The sequence below is a fragment of the Formica exsecta genome, unplaced genomic scaffold (assembly GCF_003651465.1).
Source record: "Formica exsecta isolate Colony F162 unplaced genomic scaffold, ASM365146v1 scaffold108, whole genome shotgun sequence".
NCBI lineage: Eukaryota > Metazoa > Arthropoda > Insecta > Hymenoptera > Formicidae > Formica > Formica exsecta.
In genome coordinates this window covers 918,141-940,756 of record NW_021848419.1, presented here as the reverse complement: position 1 = coordinate 940,756, position 22,616 = coordinate 918,141, and the positions used below count along the sequence as shown (strand labels likewise).

Sequence of the window (22,616 nt, the reverse complement as noted above, 5' to 3'; positions counted from 1 at the left end):
CTTCCGAAGGTAGGAAGCAGATTATGTTAACTATTTATAACGAATTCATTTTTCATCGCATTTCCAGCTTTTACATTAATGTGCTATCAATTTCAGCTTTTCTTATGATAAAATTAGCTGAAAAATGTATTAATCTTGCTATTTATGTATTTATATTATTTTATAGTATGCGGGTAGATTCTTTTCAGCTTGAAAATCGATTTAATGAAAAATTTGTTTCAATCAACCTTTTTCAATCGCTTAGAAAATTGAAAAATATAATTCATGAAATTTTTATTCATCAAAAATTCTTTTAAAAAATATATTGCCCGTTTACATCTGATGCAATTAGAATCAACTTTTTGATTTTTGCCTCTGCACGAGAAATTATTTATTTAACAGTAAAACATAGCTGTGCACACTCTCTCACCTTTCCGGACGGCAACGTGTAGTCGTCATAGGGCTCGTTGTTGCCATCACCGAGAAGACCGCGTAATTTTCCGTGATAAAAGCCGGACACGCGGACCGTGCATACCAAAGGTAGTTTGTAGCTGCATGTGACGTGCACGCCGTAGTCGGACTTGATGTGTGCGGTCGGGGTGATGAGGAACGCGTGCAGATTCTTCGTGTTGGCTGGGAAATCGGCTGGCTTGTTATTCACCAGAATCTGAAAAAAGAGAGGCGTTGCAGGTTGCAGTGGCAAACGCAGAAGAGCCAAACATTTTGTGCGAATGAAAAAAAAAAATGAGTGCAAAAAAGGAAAGAAAAACTACAAAAAAATAAAAAAAAATAAAAAAATAGAAATAAAATAAAAGAGCAGGTCAAAGTTGCGCGTTCATAATAACGAGGTTGTTCGCGCAACGTACAACGGCGAATTTTTATTCCTCCCTCGCTCAGTTCGTCTATAAGAGAAGCGACGCGAGGATAATAGAGTTTGGCTTGTCAGCAAAGTTTGGAGCCCCTCGGTAAACTTACAGAGTTACAGTTCAATACGGGATTGTATTATAAGACTCGTACTCGGAATACCATATGAGCGCGATCTGTGGTTTCGCCCTCCCTGTCTCCCGCCGTTTTTCCCCCTTTCTCTCTGCACCCCATTTGCCACCCCGCGCGTTCTCGATTCACGTCACATATTCACCTACGTAACTTGCCGCTGCTATAGGAAATTGGTTTATAGAGATAAGAGAAATGAATTTACGTTGCCATTGTTCTTCAGCGTGATGCTCTCTTTAGGTTCCGTAACGGTCACACTAATAAGATTCCCTTTGTTGAAGTTGGCGACGACGGAGAAATTGCCGTCCTGCATATCTTGGGCCAAAATATAGGTACAATCGCCGGCTATGCCAAAATGATTGCCGTCGAAGGTGAAGAAGTGTCCCCCGTCGACGACGATACCAACTTTACTGAAGGGAGGCACGATGTCAGAGAGCAGCAGGGTGGGCCTGTTTGAAATAGAGGAGTAGGATTAATATAGTTATATTTAACGTTGAATATTCTTCCAGCTTTTAACTGATTATAAAAAATGAACGCAGAATATTCATCATAAAAAAGAGGAACAGAATAATTTAATTTTTCTCTTTAAAGTGCGTCTATCTGTCACTTTCTGGCATAAATAAATTTTCGAGAGAGATGCAAGTTTTTTGCAGTGAAAAATAAAGTTAAAAATTACGTTATAAAGTAAAATTTGATATGTAATATAAAATAAAAATAGAAAGTTTGATAAATCAAAAGAAGTTTAATATATACCTGTAGGCATAGTAGAGATCCGTAAGGGATGGAAGTTCATTGTTGCGTAACAGATTGATAAGAGATACTTTTACCGAAGTAATCACTGGCAATTTCGTCAACGTTTCAAGCTGAACAGGTAGATTAGCTTCCAATAAGCTGTTTACTAGTTGTTCCAAGACGTCGCTGGATTCTAGAAGCTTGACGAGGGACGCGATAGCGTCGAGCGCACGCTGATAGATCTTTTTGATCTCGTTGGCATTGTCGACCTGCGCGAGACCAGAATACATCTCATTATCTTAATGACCTTGTTATTCAAATCGCGTTTGGAGGATGCTATCAATCGAAACTGCAAAATGATGTAAGAGATCGGTGGAAATCCTACCTTTTCGTGTTTGACGTGTTTTATGATATATTCGTAAGTAGCGCTAAAGAACTGTCGAAGTTCCTCGGTCGGCAGCATGGACTTTATGATCTCGCTAAGTTCGTGGACAGATGCCAATATGCTCTCCGGCACTTGGAGGTTTATGATATCCTTGTACTGTTCCTTCACGAGGTCATAGATTGGTAATGCCTTGACTTGATTGATCAGCAGAACGGCAAACTCATCGACATCTTTTCTGATCTGACCAACAGCCTTGAATACGATTTTAGCGATGTCCTGAGCAAGCTCGGAAGCCATAACCGCTATTTCCTTCAATTCTTTCTGATGCTCGTTGATCAGAGTGAGTAGCGCCTTGAGGTAAGATATGGCGACATTGGCGAGGCTGTCGAGAATGCTGATGTAGGCTTTGACTATCCGTTCGTAGGATTCTCTCAATTGAGGATAAATCTTGTCCCACGCCTCCTGGAGTTTGGAGATTACTTCGTTGTATTCTTTCTGGAGTTCATTCAATCGTATGGTTATCTGCTTCAAGGTTTCCGTCACGGCGGTGATGATAGTTCCGAAGTGCTTGTTCCTGAAAGGATACGATCGATATTATACGCACAAAGTATGATAACTCAGCGAAAGACCTACAAACTTCAACCTACAAAAACGTTTACAGACACATCATTATTATCGATTTCTACTAATTCAAGTAAGAGACTATGTGTCATAACAAATATGTACAATAATTATCGTATGTATTAAGTAGAGCCAGTTTATGACGTCATACTATAAATTCCATTATTTACAAATTTATGTAAAGATTATGTATTATTTAATTTATGTAATATTGAATGATATAATGCAATATGTCAAGAGAGACGTAATCATTTCCTTACAAAGTAGCCTGTATGTCTTTGATGGTCTGGTCAGCGTGAAGCTCGTTTTTCAGCTTGTTCAATTCAGTCTCGTAGTAGTCCAAGAGCGGCTTGATATTCGGCTGAGCCTTCTTCAGATGTTCCAAAAAATCTTTCAGCTCATGCTCTAGCTCCTTGATTATCTCAATAGAGGCGTCTTTCAGCTGTTTCAGTAGCTCGATGCTTCGGCTTCGAGTATGTTCCTAAGATAAAATGGTCAGTAAAGTAAATAAAGCAATATTAACATATCACATGTCGCACGATGATAATATACTCACGATCACATAGACGATATTGTCCTTGTTATAGCTGAAGTCAGGTTTCAAGAACTTCTCCTCATCAAGATGGACTAAACCGTAGAAAAGATTTTTCTTTACTCCATCCTTGTACGCATCGGCGTGAATCTCTGCCAATTGTCCGAGCACAACGCGTCCGTTAGCGCTAATCTTCGTGCTAGGATTATCTGAGGAATATCAATTCGCATAAATTCACAATAGAGTATACTCTCTGCGATTTTACGCGCAGGTCAAGCACATAGCTGATAATAATCTCACGGATATATCCATGCGGATACAATTTAAACGAGCAAAACGCTTGATTCGGCACAACTTACCTTGCTGGTACTTTACATACTTGAAGCTGTTCCAATCATTCGCTTCTATATTAATTATGGTGGGCTTGTTGCCAACAACCGCAATTTCGGCATCAAGTTTTTGCAAATTTTTCTCTAATTGCAGTTTCACGTCGACTTTAAGTAGCTCCTTATTAGGCCCGGTCACAAGAAGATACGTTTTCTTGCAATCCGCGGAGAACAGGATGCCCACGTTCTTCGTTTTCTGATGTGAGTCCATATAAGTTAATATGTTACCAAAACCGATTGTATTTTTCGACAGTACTGTGTGCGACTTCAAGTCGACCTTAAGCTGTTGACCACGGCTGTTCACTTCGATTACGCTGGTGAAATTGTAACCTTTGTCGATATTTTGTTGACTCAGTTTTGCCGCTACGCTGATCTTTTGCGTCTTCTTCGCAAAGACGTCGATATCAACGTTCGCGTCAAGCAGTTGGCCGCCATAGTGAAGTCTACCTTTCACTGCCATATCCTAACGACAGCAGAAATATTGCGATGTGACTCGAGAATCTTATATTTGCTTCGGCTTAAAATGGCGAAAGTGTAGTAAGGATGAAAAAGCTTAATCTACTTGGCGACAAATTGACGGAAGACGCATATCGTCTCTTTTATAGCCAAACGGCTCGGCTTATGAAACTCGATGTTCCTGCTAGATTGCGCTTTCCCTTTGCCTCTTTCTAATTTTTATATCAAGACTTTGATCCTATTCACGCGGAAATTGGAAGCGAGATTGAAAATACCCCTTTAGCTAAATTTTTTTCTTTTTCTCAAACTTAATCCAATGTGATTTCTGAATAGATTTAGAAATTTTGTTCGCAAACACACGAGACTACATTTTTACGTCAGAGGGATGTACCTTTGGCTGAGACGGATAAATGAATTTAACTTCTCCGTTGACGGATCCACTCTCCTTTCCGATATTAATGTCTCCGGCAGCGACCAGGCCGGTCTTCTCGGACGGTTTGTTCTTCCTGTCCAAGTAAACGGACACATCGACCTTAAACGCGCCGGTTTGCTTCGTCTTCGGCAAGTCGAATGTACTGATAACTGCCAATTCGCGGTTGGGCAAAGTCAAAATGGCAGCTGTCAAAAGAAAATAACAGGCGAGTTTTAATTTTTCGTTTTACCGATTATATTTGACATATTAAAATACGATCGCGCTTAATACTTGGTTATTATTAATTTAATTAATAAGAGTTATTGATAAAGAAGCGAGAGAAGCTTTCTTACCGCTTTCCTTGGGATGAATGTAGACTTGGTAAGAATACTGAGACTTGTCCTTGGACGAGTGTAAATACAAGTTGGCGGAGTGATCAAACTTAGAATCTTTGATCTCGGTACTCGTCTTTAATCCGAATTCAGCCGGTACATTAAATTTCTTTAGGTCTACTTCCACCGTTATTTGATGATTCAGATAGTTCTTCTCTGTAAAAACGAACGAAGATACGGATTATAAAAATTATCTTACAAACGATCGAAAATACAAGAGAATGATAGTATTTCTAATGAAATTATTTTTCATAATTCTTTTTTTTTTTATGCTATAATACTCTTCACGTATATATATTTACCCGACTTTTACACGCCTTGTATTTTCGATGTTATCTTTTCGATATCTATCAAACTACAGCGGATAATAGCAAAAACAATTAGTAATGCAAATGCAAAATTATAAAATTATTATCAAGATAAAGCCATAGATAATCGAGGCCATCAGGTAAATTGGACAGTAATTGACAGTGTAATTTTGGAGAGAGATACGATAATCGATAATTATCATAAAATCATGAAAGGATGACGAGTATTCATTTGACAGCAATCATAAAAGATTCATAACTATTAACGCTGTCATTGGAAACTCGTTACGCGCCGTTCCATTTAGACTGTTCTCGAGAGCAGTCTCTCGACTTTAATCACGAGAATTTTATTTCCGTAAACTCTCGAGGCTCGACAGGCTTCAACTGCTCCAAATTGATCCCTAGGGAGAAAGAAAAAGAGTAAGAAAAAAGAGAGAGAGAGACAGAGAGTGAAAGAGAAAAAAAGCACGAAGTAAACATTATTGCGCTATACGTCATCTCCGCGCTAGAAAGGATTAAGACGCGTATACGTCAGCAGGGAGAGCACACGCCCTTGCGGCGCGTGACGTCATTCCGACGCGACTTATTTTTTCCTTGTATCGCGCCGTAATACCCTCCACACACCTGGCCTGGTTGGTCACGCCTGTCTTCCCACATCGCGATCCCGGCGTTCGTCGACTTTCCCGTCGAGAAAAAAAAAAAAGAAAGGAGGAAGGGAAAAAAGTGCGCACTCTCGAGTTAATGCGCGGCCACGCGACGTCGGCCGAGTTAAGGGATGCAAAAATCCGAGGATCTATTAATAACCGAGGCGAGGCACGAATCGGGTGCAGATCACGCGAGAATAGAATCGTATCGACCAGGATCCGGTAGCCAGACGCGTAGAAGGGGAGGTTCTATCCTCTCTGCTGCTCGCGAAAATTCCATGTCGCGGCGTATTGCGCATTCATGCGAAACACACACACATACACACACACACACACACACACATACACACACGCGCGCGCGCGAGAGAGATACGTTGGGGAAAATGATACGGAGACAAGGTCCATGGAGGGAGATTCTCTAATTATTTATGACGGATGGACATGCGTGCAACGTGGACGAAAGCATGTGCGTCGCGATAAGGATGATTTGCTGAGAGAACATTTGGTATATATAGTTTGTAAAAATCGCGGGGGTTCCTTATACGGTTTCCGTTAACGTTATGTTTCTTTTTTCATTATTTTATGAATCCGTTGTGACAAAACGAGTCTTAATAAAGGGCCGACTCGACACGCAAAGTGAGCGTATCATTGAGGCAGTATATTTCCAGGTGCGCCGTATTTAACGTCTTTTATTATATGCGGAAGGCTTTTTATATAACAATATACGATCGATTTTTTTTCATAATTTTTAAGAATAACTGAGCATGTTAATATATAAAAAATTATTTTTTTTTTTTCATTAATTATTTATAAATTTCTCTGTATCTCTTTTTCAATTTTAAACAGTCGAAGAAAACATAAGAAAAGGAAAAAAAAGAAAAATGTTGTCAATGTTGCAACATGCATATTTAAAAACAAGTGAAAAGAGGACACGAAGGAATGAGATACTTGCTTGCAAAAAACCTAAACTCCATTCCGTTCGGTAAAGATTGTTTTAAGGATGATCATGTATATATATCTATTTTTTTGTAAAAGATATATATATATATATATATAATTGATTTGTCGGTCAAAATGTGACTTACTATCAGTATCGTAGCTCGATTGAAGCTTGAAGTGAGCGCAGTCCTTGCTCTGCTCGCAGTAGCTGTTGGAGACGAGGATTTCCTTATTCGAGAGTTTCAGCTCGCCTACGATAGCCGCCGGATCGAACTTGGCGTTCAAAACGATTATAACGCCGACCTCGCCGTCCTTTTCGCGAGTCAATTGCTGGCGAGTATACTTGAAGGACGAGCTCCTCGTGTTCTCGCCTATCTTGAGGTTGCCGTTCCCTTCGACGATGATCTTGCCACCTTCGTCGCGTTTCTTGTAATTTGTGCTACGAATAAATTGTAATCTTACGTCAGATATGCTATTTACTCTTCTCTCTTTCTTATTTACGTATTATTATCTTATGTCTTTTGTTACAATATTTTTCAAAATTTCTTTACTTATGATAGTTTTGTTCTTAGAGGGAATATTTCAGAGAACACAGAATAAATTGTCATTATTATTACTAATGCGTATCCTAGCAATGTCAAACATGGAACGTTAAATGCTGCATGCAATTTCTATCTTTTTTTTATATTTAATATTGAATGATATATCGATATTTTTATTATAGATATGTGATGAAATGTTTATAATATTTTTTATGCCATACGATCGATGGCATTCTGGATTTCTGACCAGAACCGTTCAACTGTTAGCCTCTTTCAACGTTTTGCGATTCGATCGGGGTGTTCTCGATGAGACGAATAAAAAGGGCTGGTGCACAGTTGAAAGGTATTCTCGGAAACTGCTTGAATTAATTTTAGCGGATGAATCGATGTGAAATTACACAGAACGAGGTGGAACGACGAAAGGAGATACGTATTCTACCGTATCTGTGATCTCCTTTGAAAATGACCTCGTGCCCTTTCGTTAATTACAGGAGGACATCTTTACTCTTTGTTTTGTCACCGCGTAGGCGATCGATCTTTTACTTCTTTTATATACGCGCAAGAGGTGTATCCATATCTCGCGCGTCGTTAGAGAACATCGTTTAGAATTACGTCGGGAATATCGATTCTCCTCGACAGAAGCGCGATGGAATGTACAAGATCGCTAATGGAAGTCGAGAATATCGAGAAAAACGAATCGTAGACTTCCTACATTCCACGCGACCTGTATAACTTTACCTTTTTGTTCTTCGAATAAATTTCTTCTTCATCCAAATAATCATTAACCATTATCAACGTTCGGATATACTATATTTAGGGACATCGTTTTACGCGACAAGCTATTACATATTTACCTTCCGGTGACGATATTCTTGCCGTCGCTGGTGACGACGATGATTATCTTTCTGCCAGTCTTAGCGGTGGGACTGTTGGCGATCTCGGCGTGAATTTTACGATGCTTGAGTTTGTCGCTGTCCAGATTAACGTTGATGACAAAATTCTCGATGCTCTCCAGGTTGATGTGCGCATCGGCAACGGCGAAGCCGTATGGTGTCTCGACTTTCCATTCGCCTAAAACCAAACGCGAGGAATTCGATAAGAATGTTTATTCAAAGAAACAAATAAAGAGGAAGTTCTTACTTTTCTAATAAAGGGAAAAATATTAATATTTTTTAAATAAAGATGTCGAAAATTATGTCACTTTGTAATATTTTAACTTTCTGCATAATCCAAATTTATTTTATCGACGTTGCAGACACTATGAATTTAAAAAACACATTTATCTGAAATTTCCATTACTTTTTTGCTATTGTATTATATTGTACGTTTTTAAAAGAATTTCGCTTAAATTCGACTAAAATTACCCGTGTATTCTCGGTCGCCAAGCTTCTCGAATTTCGAGAGTAATTCAGTCTTTCCCTTTGGACAAGTGAGAACTATATGGATAATCGGAGAGACGTTGCCGTCTTGAATTTCACTCTTGGCTGTGTACTTTATATTGTCGGCAGTGACGACCACATCGGTCTTCCTTACGTGTCCGTCCTTTTCTCTCTTCAAAAATAAATAAAAAAGGTATTAGATGCGCATATAATGAATAGATAGTGCCACCCTCGCAGCAATCTCGTTGATCACTGTAAACTTTATCTTTTCTAAACCGCATGCTGTCGTAGTAAAGAAATAAATTATCGTAAATGACGTAACGGGGTATCAACGGTGATATCTAGCTAGGTTAATGTAAAGAATTCGCTCAACAAATCGAAATCAGCGAAACGTGCGAAAGACAATGTGCTTTTACAAAAGAAAAATTAATAATGTTATAAACTTTACCTCGTGCTTGAGTTCAAGATCGATCTGACGCAGCTTCTCGTACGGGGTGGTAGCCTTGGCCTTTATATCGACATGCGTGAGATCGCGATCGTACGTGAGGGAATCGATCGCGAGGGTCAATTCTTTTTGACCGTACTTGACAATCGTATTAGTGGTGATTGTCACTTTGTCGTTGTTAGGCACATACTTGAAGTACTCTTGGTAGGTGAAAGGCGGTATCTGGAGAACCGTCAGATCGACCTTAAGATCGCTCTCGTAAGGATGCTCGCCGTCATTGATCCCGGACGTCTTGAGAGCGCCAGCGACCTTGACCGATTTATCCTTGTTGTAAGTGAGCGTCGATGATCCTTCCAATTCGAGCTTACCGCCTTCTTCTTCGGATTGACTCAGCAAGCTGTTCTTTAAATCGAGATTGACATAGTACAGACCTTCGAATGGCAATACCAGCTCCAGATTGCCGTTGAGCGTACAAGGCTTGTCAACGTTGTTGCCGGGAACGTAGTTTCCAGAACTCTGCAAATGATAAATTTACGCATTGCTACTTTATAGATATGCGTCTTACGTGTTACGTAATCTCAAGATATTTAACGAGTTACTTTGCTTACCTTCGCCTGAATGTCCTTGCTCAAAGAGGAAGCGACTTGGTATATCACTTCACCGTTATCGCGCACGCCAGTCTTGTATTGTAGATTAAACGGCCTCGGCACCATCGCATTATCCGAATGTGTTGCTGACGTAGCCAGAATGATCTCGTACAATCTCTTATAACCATCGACATCGGCAAGGTTCTTTATATTGGCATCGAACTGTTTTTTGTTGCCGTCGAAGTCGGTGGCCGTCACTTGCTCGTTCAACTGGAATGTGGACGTCTTGTAGTCGATATCGGTTGCGTCGATGATGTACATATATTTTTGCGATTTGCCGCCCTTAGTCTCATGGACCTCTAGCTCGGCGGTCACGTGGATGTTGTGCTTGTCGTTCTTCTTGGTAGACGTGCGTTTAGCTTTGTAAACCATGTAATGACCGTTCGGCAAAGTGATGTCCGCGTCGATGATCAGCTCGCCCTCGTTGAACGTGCCGTCCAGCTTGCCCTTGCCATTCACCTCGAGCTTGTGATTCAGTACTTCGATCACGTTCTTCGAGTCGACGGCATTCTTCTTTACGTCGTTCACAGTGGACAGTTTGATACGCTTGCTCGGGTCCTTTTCCGCGTCGAGCAGAATCTCGATGTCGGCGTTGTGCTGCGTGCCGCTTATCACGAATTCGCTAGTTCCTTTAATCTTTCGATTGATCTTTGGCAGATCGATATTGAGCTGTGCCTTACCCTTGTCATTCTGTACCGTAATCTGTCCCGCGACATTTAGATAGTTTTTTATGTTCAGGGACAAATTACCCTGCGGATACGTGCCCTGTCGCAGCAGCTTAAGCACGAAGTCGACGTACTTGACATCGTTGACGGTGACGTATGCTTGAGACTGGACGTTACCGGGACGCTCAGTGTTTAGACTGCCGAATGCCTTTACCTTCTTGCCGTTCAGATCCAGATCGCCGTCCACCTCTACGTTTACATGATTGTTGTCCTGATCAAATGTCACCAGCGCCTCGGCCTCGTACTTGCCACCCGGCGTTAGCTCGATCTTGTTCTGATACTTGCTCTTGTGCGGATTGACGATCGTACGTTTCGATTCCAGTTTGATGCTGTTTTGTAGCAGTTCGGCCTCGAATTCGATCTCATAATCGCCCGGCTTATCTGTGTTTCGCTTGGCGGATAGCTCCGAGCCAAATTTAAACTTGTCATACGTGATTTCGATGTCGCCATCGATGGAAACAGATGTGAGTTTACCTTCGAGATACAGTTTCAGTTTCGCAGCGGGATATGAGATTTTGCTAGATCCGCCCAGGACAAAATTCGCGCTTCCCTGGTTCAAATTGGTAACAATGTACTGCTTGAGAGTGAAACGATTGATCTCGGATTTCGGATCCGGGCCGTGGACGAAGACCAGATTATTCTCGAAATCGTAGTCACCTTTACGCAATTCCCAGTTGATATCAAAAGCTATATTGGGATCTCTAGATGGCAATGCTGATAGGCCGAACGAATAATGACGTTCTCCCAGCTTTTTCCCGTGCAATTTCAGGGCGACTGACTCGTCGCTATAACTTGTCTTTATATCCAGGGCGATGGCGTTTTTGCCGGATTGAACATATCCGTCGAGACCGACGAGGCTCTCGCCGTCCGCGACCAGGGCTACCTTGTTGAACACGTATTTCTTCGCGTCATTTTCATCGATCAGCTCCACACTACCCTGCACATTGTATTGTTGACGGCTTGTTGACGTTTTCGTTCCGAACTTGGTGCCTGCTAGTTTTTCGATATGCTCCGGCACTTTGTACTCCAATACGGGCTTGTATTTGGTACCGTCAGCCAAGAGGCCGGCGCGCGCAAAGTACTCATGGTTATCGTTTTGCACAGTGATTGTGAATGTGTGTTCCTGAGGATTGGATTTCAATACCGTTTCAACGGAGGCCTTCTTTATAGGAGAATTGAATGATAATTTGGCGACTTTGTTAGGCTCGAGGACGACTTCGCCGGTCAGAGATATGCGTCTGTTAGTTTTGCTGTTAGGTGTGTCTAACAAAATCTCGAATAATCGAGACTTTGGTGTCTTGTCGTGATAGATCTTGAGATGGATGCTTGTTAGATCGTTGTTCTCATTGCTAATGCTATATTTGAACGGTCCGTTTAGGGGGAAAAAGGCTCTCTTGTTCACCGACTCGATGCCATCATACGGGAATTCCAGATGTCCGCAAACTGTTATGCCCACAGCAGTGGAGAATTGTTCGAAGCAATCCTTGTATACCTTGCCCTTGCCGAACTTGGGAGCCTTGTATGTATCGCCTTTCGATCCGGTGCTCAGCAGGATCTCGCTGCTCACGCTTATGGGCACCTCCTTTCTTTTCGGCGCGCCGATTTTTATGTCAATACCCTTGCCGTCTAATATCTTCACTGTCAAATCAGCCGCCGTATCGGAATGCAATGTAGTGACAAGCTTCATGCCGGACTCTACATCAAATCCTTTAACGACCATGCTACCAGCGATCCGAATGGAAGCTCCAGGTTCAAAACCGATGAACACGTCGGTTTTCTGCGGGTTCTTTATCATTGCCGGGATGTCTAATCTGCCGTATGCCTTCAAATGGACTACGCTGGTGCCGATCACGCCCACAGAAAGCGCCGTACCAAGATTTGTCGGATAGATGAGCTCCGCGTCCAGGAACTGCATGCGATTCTGCAAGTTGTAATCAAATTTCTTCACCTTGTCGAATCCTACCTCAACGTCATCGAATATCTTATCAATGATATTCTCCGGCGATAACTGCGCGGGATTTCCATTGTAAGTTAGATATGCCAATTCAACACCGAATAGTTTGACTGATAGATCTAGGTCAAGCTGCTGATCCACCTCGTTGTTTCTTAATTTGACACTTTTGGCAAATTTGTCGAGTTCTCCCTGCTTGACCTCACGCTTAGAGCGCAACTTGTTGACTTTCTTCTTAATATACTGTGCAATATTCTCGACCTTATCCGTTCCCTTATCCACCAAGTCCTCTACCTCGTCCTGCGTCAAACGACCTTTAGGCCCGAAGTAATGCTCGACCAATCTATCAAGGTTCTCGATACGCGTATTGAGCTCCAAGAAATTGAAAGATCTGCCGAATATCTCAGTGGTCAGATTTAGATTCAACGAGCGCGGTACAAAGCTGTCCTGGCTGTAGATGACGTTACTCTCCACGGAAGAGCCAACTCCGAGACCGCCGACATTGTACGATAGTTCATTGTTGAAGGAGAACTTGCGGAAGTCTTCCGGGAATTTGGTTCGCGGCTTAATTAGACCGAGTTGTCTCTTCGCTTCGGCTTTGCTTGGATCGGCGGAGGCTCGCAGATTCCGCAAGTGACTCTGAATGAAAGATCCGACTTGATAGACTGTTTCTTTATCTAACGTTTCCTTGATACTGTTGGCAACATGTGGGCAAACACAGGCGACTAGCGAAAGGTAAGTTTTTATTCTGATCTCGCTGTCCTCTTCGCGATCAGCCAGAACCTTCAAAAGAATGTTTTTCCACTTCATAGAACAGCGTGCTGGCAAAGCCTCGATCGCGGCTACCCTGACGCGATTGCGAACGTTCTTGTCCTCGGCGATGCTAGCCAGTTTCTGCATACTAGCGTCATCGAGATACTGGACATTACCCAGCGCCTTCAGGGCCGAGACTATGAGATTCTCCTGTTCCCTGGTCTTTGCCTTTCCGTTGCCGACCTTCTCGCGAATCTTCTGGATAGCTTGTTTAATTTCGGCTACGTTATCGCAGGCGTGCTCCTGACAATACTTGCCGATCACTTGACCGATTCCGAGGTAACCGAGACGCGGTAGGTCCGGCTGATCGAGTAAAGACGTGACGACGGTCACTGATGGTAAATTTACATGATTGATGAGAGCGAGACTCGCGTAAAAGACGAGAGCCTGAACGCCGGTGAGCTCGTGATTCTTCAACAGATCGGTGACCATCTCGGCAGCCTCACCGCTTCCGGTACGGAAGAGGGCATCCAGTAAAATCTTCTTGTCCAGGACTTTGTCAAAACCGGCGCCGGCCTTCACCTTCTGATAAACGGCGAGAATGTCATTCTTGTTACTAAGACGGAGGACCCGAACGAGCTCGGCGAATTTCTCCGCCGCGTCCTGTTTCACACCGTCATGTTCCTCGGAACTTGCCATCTTCAGGGCTGTGGCAATAGCGTCGGCGGACGACTTGATGACGGGATGCGGCGCTTCAAAAATGAGAGATTTCGGCTGGGTAACGGGAGCGTTCGGACTATCGCCCTTTTCGTCCTTGAGGGTAAGCGTGGTTTGCACGACCGTCTTGGCATTGATGTCACCGTTACTCCATGGCTTGAGTTTGTAGGTCTCGACCGAGGTCGCCTTGTTCAGGATACCGCGTTTGAAGCGTTGCTCGATCTTCTGGTGCGATGATAGCAACGGGACCGATTGAATGTCGGATTTTGAATCGTAGATCGCGGACACAGGTCCTTCCCTGATGTTCTCGCGATGAGAGCAACGGACCAGGTTTCTCTCCTTCTGAATGACCAACGACTCGCCGTCTTTGTGGAAGGTGAAGTCAGTCGGACAGCCGCCAAACACATCGAACTGAAAGTTTGACAAACAGCAAGAATGCATTATATCGAGGTAGTTCTCTCTACTGAAAAATTAAAAAAAGACGAATTAAGACAGTTGACTTGTATACCTCGTGATGAGTTGTAGAGCCAGAATCTTGAATGACGGCCGACTGGAAGAGAGAGGTGACAGCTCTCTTGATGTTGAGAGATGCCTGCGAGTCACCAGCCTCGGCACAAACCTGCGTGTCGATGTGGCCATCGTGATAGTTGAATTGTAGCGCGTGCTTTTCAACATCTGGCAGTGATATTGGCTAGAAAATAAATGGTGTTTATATTTTTACATATTTATACCTCTAGTATTTCTGTAAACCAATGTTATCTACCGTACGCATTTATAGCACAGAAGATAATACTTTTCACAGAATTTAAATAAAAAGGAAATTAAAAATATGAAGTATTTATTATATGAAAATTAGTCTATGATATGAAATGTCTACAGATAACAAGAAACTTTATTCACTGCATTTCCATTGATATAAACATAAACTATTGTACATCAATTTTAATTACACGCGCGTGCAAAAACAGTTCCACAATTAAAAGTTTTTAATATACAAACATAGTTTATTCAGAAGGTTGAATTAAAAGTCGAAATTACATATTCGAGTCTCATATTCTGCCCTATTTCCTATATTTCTACTTTCCTCTCTCATATATTTATTAATCTTTTTCTTTTATTTGGAAATGCGCGATACAGAAATCAAATGTAGAACACTTACGGCTCCATTGATTTGTACGCCCTTCAATCGGATTTGCCGAATGCAGTCAGGTTTTACTGACAATTCAACGGTACCTTTCAGTTTTAAGGTAGCGTCACCCTGAGAATCGGGGACCGACGTTACGGACGTTCCTTCTAAATCATATATATATGTGTGTCCTTCCTGATATGCTTTACCTCCTTGTACTGGAAAAGATTGTAAGAGAAAACATAAAATTAAATCTACAATGAAATCATAAATGACACTAAATGTAAAAGGATACTAATTTCTTATTTTCAATAAAAATTTTTCAAAATAATTACGACAAATTAGAGACACATTTTTTATAGTATGATTTATAAATATACTTACATCCATGGCAGCCGACTGTACATTTATCTATAACAAGAAAATAATCATATGTCAATATTTAGCTATAAAGATGTATATATTTCTAATATTAATTGTATTAATTATTAAATTAACAGCAAATAATAAAAAAAAAAAAAAACAAAGACAGGAAATGTTATGAATTATTTTTTCCTTCTCTTCACATATGTATAATCCGAAATGTGTAATAAAGCAAATGACAAAGACAGAGTATATACGAAAAATATTCGGGGCAAGTGCGTTCACAAATCTTTGTTGAGAAAGAAATGAATAAAATATTTTTCATATATAACATTACTTTAATTTTCAGATTTCATCGAAATACGGATTCGAGCGGGGAGACAGACAAGTGGTTATAATTTATTATGCTTGACGCAGATTGTTTCAAGAAAAAAATATATTTGTGCATCGGAGTGAACTCGATGCTAGGGTCGAGCACTGATAACGTGCCGTTAATCATGACTTTCTTGACCCTGGACCATGGAACTTCCATTTCTGTTCGATAGAGTGTGTCGGAACCCGCGCAAGCCCCGAATGCGATTTATAATGGTTTATACCACAATAGTTTCACCCTTTAACATTTAAATTGATTCGAATAAAATCGCAGTGACTTTTCGGGCTATAAAAGGGAACGTACTAATCAATTGCAGTGTTTGCAATAATTTGATATTTGTGCCATATACTCTTTTTAGTCCAAACCAAATTTTTTAAATTTGTATGCGTTTTAAATCGTACAAAGGTTATTTATTACGTTGCTCTCATTACGTTGCGCTTGACTTTTATATATACATTTGACATTAAATATTCTTCAAACGCTAATTTTATAAATTTTACACGCAATATTCCAATTATATTAAATTAATTACATTATACACATATTGCATTATGTATAAATTTTAAATAAAATATTCCAATTATATATTAAATTAATTACATTACATATTGCTAACATATATGAAATTAATTATACATTACATAAAGAATATTCTTAAAAAATTTGATATTGGTATTTGTACGTTTAGCGTAAGTTCTTATCTCTCATTTCACTTTATCTTGCTGACATTCAAAAAAATAGCATTGATAGCAAAATTCATAGACGAGAGTAAACACGCTGAGTAAACACGATGAAAGACATGACTGTAGATAAATATAATTATTGATTCAGCATGTATAGAAAGCTTTTTTTATTTTTTTAGAAAATTTTGATTACGTTTTAAATAAGATGGTTTATATTATATATTAAAAGTCGATTAACATTTTATTAGTAATCTAGTTTTTGTATTAGTTTACTTTTAAGATAAAAGACCGGATATTGGGTCAATATTATAAAAAAATAACAAATATCATCAAGTTACAACGGAAGTTTAAAGTTCACAAACTGCAACTATATATACACCACGAAAACATCAATATCAATTTTACTATATAAAATATATATCTATTTCGCATATATAATAAAAATCTCAATATAAAAAAAAAATAAATAAATTCTAATTTAATTAAAAATATATATCGAATTTTGTTTTTCTGTATATAAATAAATTCATCTTTTTAAACTAATATTGAACGCCAATATATGATCGTTTTATTCGTTGTTAAATTTGTTGCTTTTAAATTGTAGAGTTTTACTTTTCGACATATTTCTTTTTTTCTATTAGGCAAGTTAACAAAATCAAATCTATTCGATTTTTTCCTTGCGCATTTCTAACGTATCGTTAAACACATAAGCGCTATTTACTGAGGAAAAAATAAATTCATAAATATAAATCTCGTTAACGGCAGAATGCGAGTCGACTATTCAGCATTACGTCAATACAATTATTGGAACAAAAAACAAGCGAATATCAAAATTTGTACTTTGCACTTATGTATCAGTTGCATAATTATTTACTCGACGACAAAGTAATTAATTGCATCTCGGCACACTTGATAAAGATTATCTTTTCTCAGAAAAGGCGGACAAGAGAAGATGCAAACAATAGAAAACAAAAATTGAAATGCAAAATTGAAGCGACTTATAAATGTGCACGCATGTATGTATGTGTGTGTATTTAGGAGATATATGATAATGTTTTCCGTCGAAGCGATTAGTATAATGGAAACAGTTAAATCTAATCTTTCCAATTTACACGTGGTTACTATGTGAATATAGAGAGATATTCCTAGCTAGAAATCTTCCATTGCCGTTGTTTCAAACAGGGCATAATATAATTTTTTTTACGCAAATGAATAGAACAAATGATATATTTTTTTCTAGAAAAATAATATAAGATACGACGAATAAGAATATGCAGGCTGTGCTTTATTTAGGCGATGTAAAAGAAAATAAACAGAGGGGTGGAATGACAGAGTGACCGAATAAATGAAGAGAAAGAGAGCTAGATGAGATACAAGAGAAGGGGGAAGCGTTCCTTCAATGGGGACAAAGGGATAACAAAGAGATAAAGAACAACGCGTGTGAAAAGAGAAGGGGGGAGGGAGGGGAAGAGTGGGAGTGTTGGTCTCGAGAATAGACCAAAAGAAGGGCGAATCTATCCGATGAAGGTATACATTGTTTCTGTGCAATGATACCGCGAACCCCGGCGATCAATTTCTCTGCTCTTGATTGTCCTCACTTTAACGGCAATCTGCGAGTTCGTTGAAATATTCCTTCAGCGAATTCTCTTTGTTATTACCTGGTCACCATAGCCGGAATTTCATCTGTTTGACTTCACGGAACGCATGAACGACGAAGATATTCCTTTAAACTTGTATTAGAACTTTTATTTCATAAGATTGCTTTCTATTTTCCGCCTTCTGTATAAAGACTGTTATCTGCGAAACCTTTGATCAATTTGTAAACGAGTTTTCCTTAGCGACAATCGAGATATCTATAGAAAGCAATATTTATATTTATAGATACAGGTAAAAAACAAAATCTTATATTTTTCGTTTAAACTCACAATCAAATGGACTTTATTTCAGCCAAGTTTTACTAAAATTTTTTTTAATTTGGCGTAGAATATTTAATGTCGAAAATTTAAAAAAATATTTATATTTCAATTTTTCGTTAAGAGAGAGAATCAACTTAAATTTACACAGAGAGGAATATAAGTAGAATACTTAGAATATAATTTGTGGATTAAATATGTAATTGCGACTCTCTTTAGACGTTACCTCGTCAACTGAATAATGTAACATCAACAGATGGATGCATCATGAAAACTACAGTACGTTTAGAGAATCTCGCCGGGATTTTGCTGTAATCTAACGCAATTGCAACTGTAATTTATCGCGTTGCTCGTCCCCTTGACGTGCGCGACGCGCGATTAGGGGTGCTTTGCTCTCGTTGTATTACTTAAACGCGTGCATTATGCAAATTCACAGCGCGCGCGTACGACAAAGCATACACTTTCATATTTCATATGCTCAGGGACGCCGTATCTTTCTCGCGTTATTTCATGCGTCGCGTTTAAACGTCGATCTTTCTCCTCGATGATCCCGTATTGTCCGCTCGTATTTTTAACCCGACAATCGCGCTTCCATTTCTCGCATACAACTGCGCCATTGTAATTATTTATCGCAGAATTTTTAATGCATCGTCAATAGCCATTGAGTGACTCGATATAACGAGAGATGTTACGCTTAAAGAAAGATATTTATATGAAAAGGTCCATCCATCTCTCTTTCTCTCTTTTTCTCTTTCTCTCGGTATTGTTTCTATTTTCCGGCGGTATTACGACGGTCACAGCTGCGAGGCAATTGGAAAAAACGTGTCGCCAATAGAAAACGCGACGATTGTAATCGTATTCTATTCTATTTTGCTCGTATAAACCGCGGCCAACGATGTGAAACGATGGTTTCATATGTTCCCTTTTAAAACGCGGCGGTGAAAGAACGTTTGTTACGTCGCAACGGCCAGATCGGATCTATTTCACTGGGATGTAGGGACGTCAGATCAATTTACCAAATGTCCGGTCAAACACGGGGGACCTATAATCGTTTCAATGATACGGACCTCGTTCCGACCACCGATACGCCATACTCGAACTCTTCAAACCACTATTTGTTACTTTTAGAACGTGCAAGAAAACTCCGCATTTACCACGTTGAATTCCACCTACAGTTACAGTTTTTTACGAATTGCTCTATTTTTCAGGAGAATAATCTCATACATTTCCTTTTATCTCTCGCAAATGTTATCGGTTAATAAATCTTATTATTTTTTAAATTTGGCTCCCCTCGTTGATAATTTACTCGCATGAGAGAATGGAAGAAATGGATCCAAACGATTCCTGTAATTTTATATTACGTATGCGAGAATATGAGTTAGTATTCTTGCGTACTATCTATCTAACATATTTTATAAAAAAATCATAACAGCGACTGTTATACGTTCTAATGGTTATTTTAATCCGTATGTATTAAGCTGTGCTAATTATGCACTCGATTATTCGTGATTAATTTAAACAAAGCGTTGACTTGTATAAAACAAAGACCAAAATTATAAGGTACGTACGTTATCAGAGAAACGTAGATAACAGTAAAGGATTTCTCACGTTTAAGATCTAATCTTATCGCGTTTAAGAGCAAAAACATAAAATCGGCTTTTTCGATTGTAATTACAAAATAAACAATTTTTTATCGCCAACTCTCTGCCACACAATAGTATTTTTAATTACTCAATGATTCGTACATTTGTTTATTCAAACGTGATTTGGAAATTTGCAAATCACATGTAGGCGCGCCTACATGTTTACAATTTGATAGAAGTGTAACTAGATTTTTTAACGTTATTCATCACTCTTTCATACATTCGCAGTTTTGTGAAAAATTCAAAAACTGATGTTTTCCTGTATCCAATAATTTTCTACATGTATATATCAATAACTCTTAATCTATATATATAATTTTTTTGTTTGTTTGTTAAGAAAACAGTTTAATCTTAAACATTCTTTTACTCTATTTTGTTAATAAAAAAACTACTTAATATCCGACATTTTCTTCCATTAGTCCAGCATAATTTAATCAAAAAACAATTTTCTTTAAACTTCTTCTAGTAACAAGAAAGTATTAAACGCCAACGTACGCCAATAAAAAGTTTTATACTTTGTTTAACATAAAATAAGTAAACGAAAAGAGTTACAACTTTGATTAATTAAATTCTAGAATAACATGTAAAAGAATAGAGAAAATAACACATATAACGGAAACGTTATATCAATAAGATATAAGATAAATCTTATATCGATAAATAAATTATCACTGCTGGAGCAAAGGTGACAAAAAAGAAACGTAAGGATACGAAAGATTCTTAAAGGAAATCAACAAGTTTTCCTCGTTATTATGAAGGAGATTAAGAATTACGAATCTCTCTAAGATATACACGGCTATGTCGAAGATCATTTTTCATAAACCGCGACTTAATTCCAGTATTGCGAGAAAGAAACGTTTCGATATTTTTAGTTTATCACGCTAATCATGCCAAGTGCAATAATCGCGGTAAAGTTCCGCGAATCTCTCGGGATCCTATCGCTTTCACGAAAATATCATCAATTTCAACATCCATTTGCGAAGATAATCTTTATCCTTGACACAGCGAATAACCTTATGATATTCAAACCTGACCGCGCTGAGCGCGTTGACCTTTTCTATCAATTCGCGTATTAATCTTTAACTTGATAGAAAAATTAAAACTCATGGAAATCCATCCGGCCATCCTTCTCGAAAGATCTACATAAACATGATTTAAATCTTTATATACGCGTATCGGAACACATTTATCGTAAATGCAACTTTTTATCAGTTTTCTTAATAATATTAAAAATTCAACTACAATTACGTTATGATAACATAAACTATAGCTAAAATAATAATTGTAAAAATAATGTGCCGACAATATTCTACACATGAGAAAAAATTAATATTAGAGTAAAATAAAAGCTTGCGGTACTATTTTTCATTAAAATAATCGTGCATTTTTTTAAAATGTTGCATCAAGTGTTCCGTAATAGTTTTTTAAATTTTTATCTTTAATAAGTACAAATTAATTATCTTGAAAATCAAGGCTTCGGAAGCGCTTTGTAAGAAACAAATGCTTTCTTTTTCTTGATTTGGAACGACATTTAATTATTCTTATTTCTCTTTCGTATCGGTATATAGAAGTATGAAAGTTCCAATACTAGTACTAAGGACTTTGCATTTTTTTGTTAGTAAAATCTAAAAATCTTCCTGTGTATTATAATATGTATATATATATAAGGATTTTCTTCGATATATTTATCTAGCTCTCTAGAGATCTATTCTAGGCAAATTTTCCGTTCAGATAAATGAATGGGACTGCTTTGATCCCGTAATTTTCATACTTTTGTAATTATCTAAGAATAGAGAAAAGAGCGAACGGTTTGCAACGGCCGTTTACATCTTCCTTAGAAGATAAATTTTTAAATTTTTATCTTTAATAAGTACAAATTAATTATCTTGAAAATCAAGGCTTCGGAAGCGCTTTGTAAGAAACAAATGCTTTCTTTTTCTTGATTTGGAACGACATTTAATTATTCTTATTTCTCTTTCGTATCGGTATATAGAAGTATGAAAGTTCCAATACTAGTACTAAGGACTTTGCATTTTTTTGTTAGTAAAATCTAAAAATCTTCCTGTGTATTATAATATGTATATATATATAAGGATTTTCTTCGATATATTTATCTAGCTCTCTAGAGATCTATTCTAGGCAAATTTTCCGTTCAGATAAATGAATCGGACTGCTTTGATCCCGTAATTTTCATACTTTTGTAATTATCTAAGAATAGAGAAAAGAGCGAACGGTTTGCAACGGCCGTTTACACATCTTCCTTAGAAGATAAATTAAAACACAGAGTACTTTGCAGAAAGGGATGAAAGCGATGATGGTGCTTTACTCACTGCCTAAGGCGTCGACCGCCAGGAAGAGGAGGCAGCCGGCGAAGACGGCCGTCCTCGCGAGCCCCATGGCTTCCTTTGCCCGAGTATCGCAAACTATTGCTTTTAGCACTACTTTCTCGCACAATCAGTGGTGACACGATCGGCGGCCACGGGCGAACACGACAAAAGCGTCCGCGCTTTTCTACGTCCCTGCTTTTATGCTCTCGCCGCTCCCCACTCGCTTGCGTTCACAAATCCTATCCTATGC

At 38.8% G+C, this 22,616-nt stretch overlaps 1 protein-coding gene and 1 long non-coding RNA gene across 2 annotated transcripts in view; one reads left to right on the top strand and one right to left on the bottom strand.

Moving 5' to 3' along the window:
* Positions 1 to 293, top strand: part of LOC115234963 — an 857-nt gene extending 564 nt beyond the window's left edge. The window contains exon 2 of the long non-coding RNA XR_003883968.1: positions 10 to 293. This is a non-coding gene — a long non-coding RNA (uncharacterized LOC115234963). The remainder of the gene's footprint in view (positions 1 to 9) is intronic.
* LOC115234881 (apolipophorins) overlaps positions 1 to 22,545 on the bottom strand; it is a 27,894-nt gene extending 5,349 nt beyond the window's left edge. The window contains exons 1-18 of the mRNA XM_029806255.1: positions 22,370 to 22,545; positions 15,449 to 15,475; positions 15,098 to 15,282; positions 14,447 to 14,629; positions 9,754 to 14,349; positions 9,149 to 9,661; positions 8,686 to 8,872; positions 8,176 to 8,392; positions 6,926 to 7,218; positions 4,850 to 5,044; positions 4,476 to 4,702; positions 3,602 to 4,091; positions 3,267 to 3,451; positions 2,971 to 3,191; positions 2,090 to 2,663; positions 1,726 to 1,973; positions 1,178 to 1,421; positions 410 to 646 (exon numbers count right to left, since the gene is read on the bottom strand). Coding sequence (XP_029662115.1) covers positions 410 to 646; positions 1,178 to 1,421; positions 1,726 to 1,973; positions 2,090 to 2,663; positions 2,971 to 3,191; positions 3,267 to 3,451; positions 3,602 to 4,091; positions 4,476 to 4,702; positions 4,850 to 5,044; positions 6,926 to 7,218; positions 8,176 to 8,392; positions 8,686 to 8,872; positions 9,149 to 9,661; positions 9,754 to 14,349; positions 14,447 to 14,629; positions 15,098 to 15,282; positions 15,449 to 15,475; positions 22,370 to 22,436 — 8,889 coding nt within the window. The 5' untranslated portion in view covers positions 22,437 to 22,545. The remainder of the gene's footprint in view (positions 1 to 409; positions 647 to 1,177; positions 1,422 to 1,725; positions 1,974 to 2,089; positions 2,664 to 2,970; positions 3,192 to 3,266; positions 3,452 to 3,601; positions 4,092 to 4,475; positions 4,703 to 4,849; positions 5,045 to 6,925; positions 7,219 to 8,175; positions 8,393 to 8,685; positions 8,873 to 9,148; positions 9,662 to 9,753; positions 14,350 to 14,446; positions 14,630 to 15,097; positions 15,283 to 15,448; positions 15,476 to 22,369) is intronic.
* Between the last annotated feature and the right edge of the window lie 71 nt (positions 22,546 to 22,616).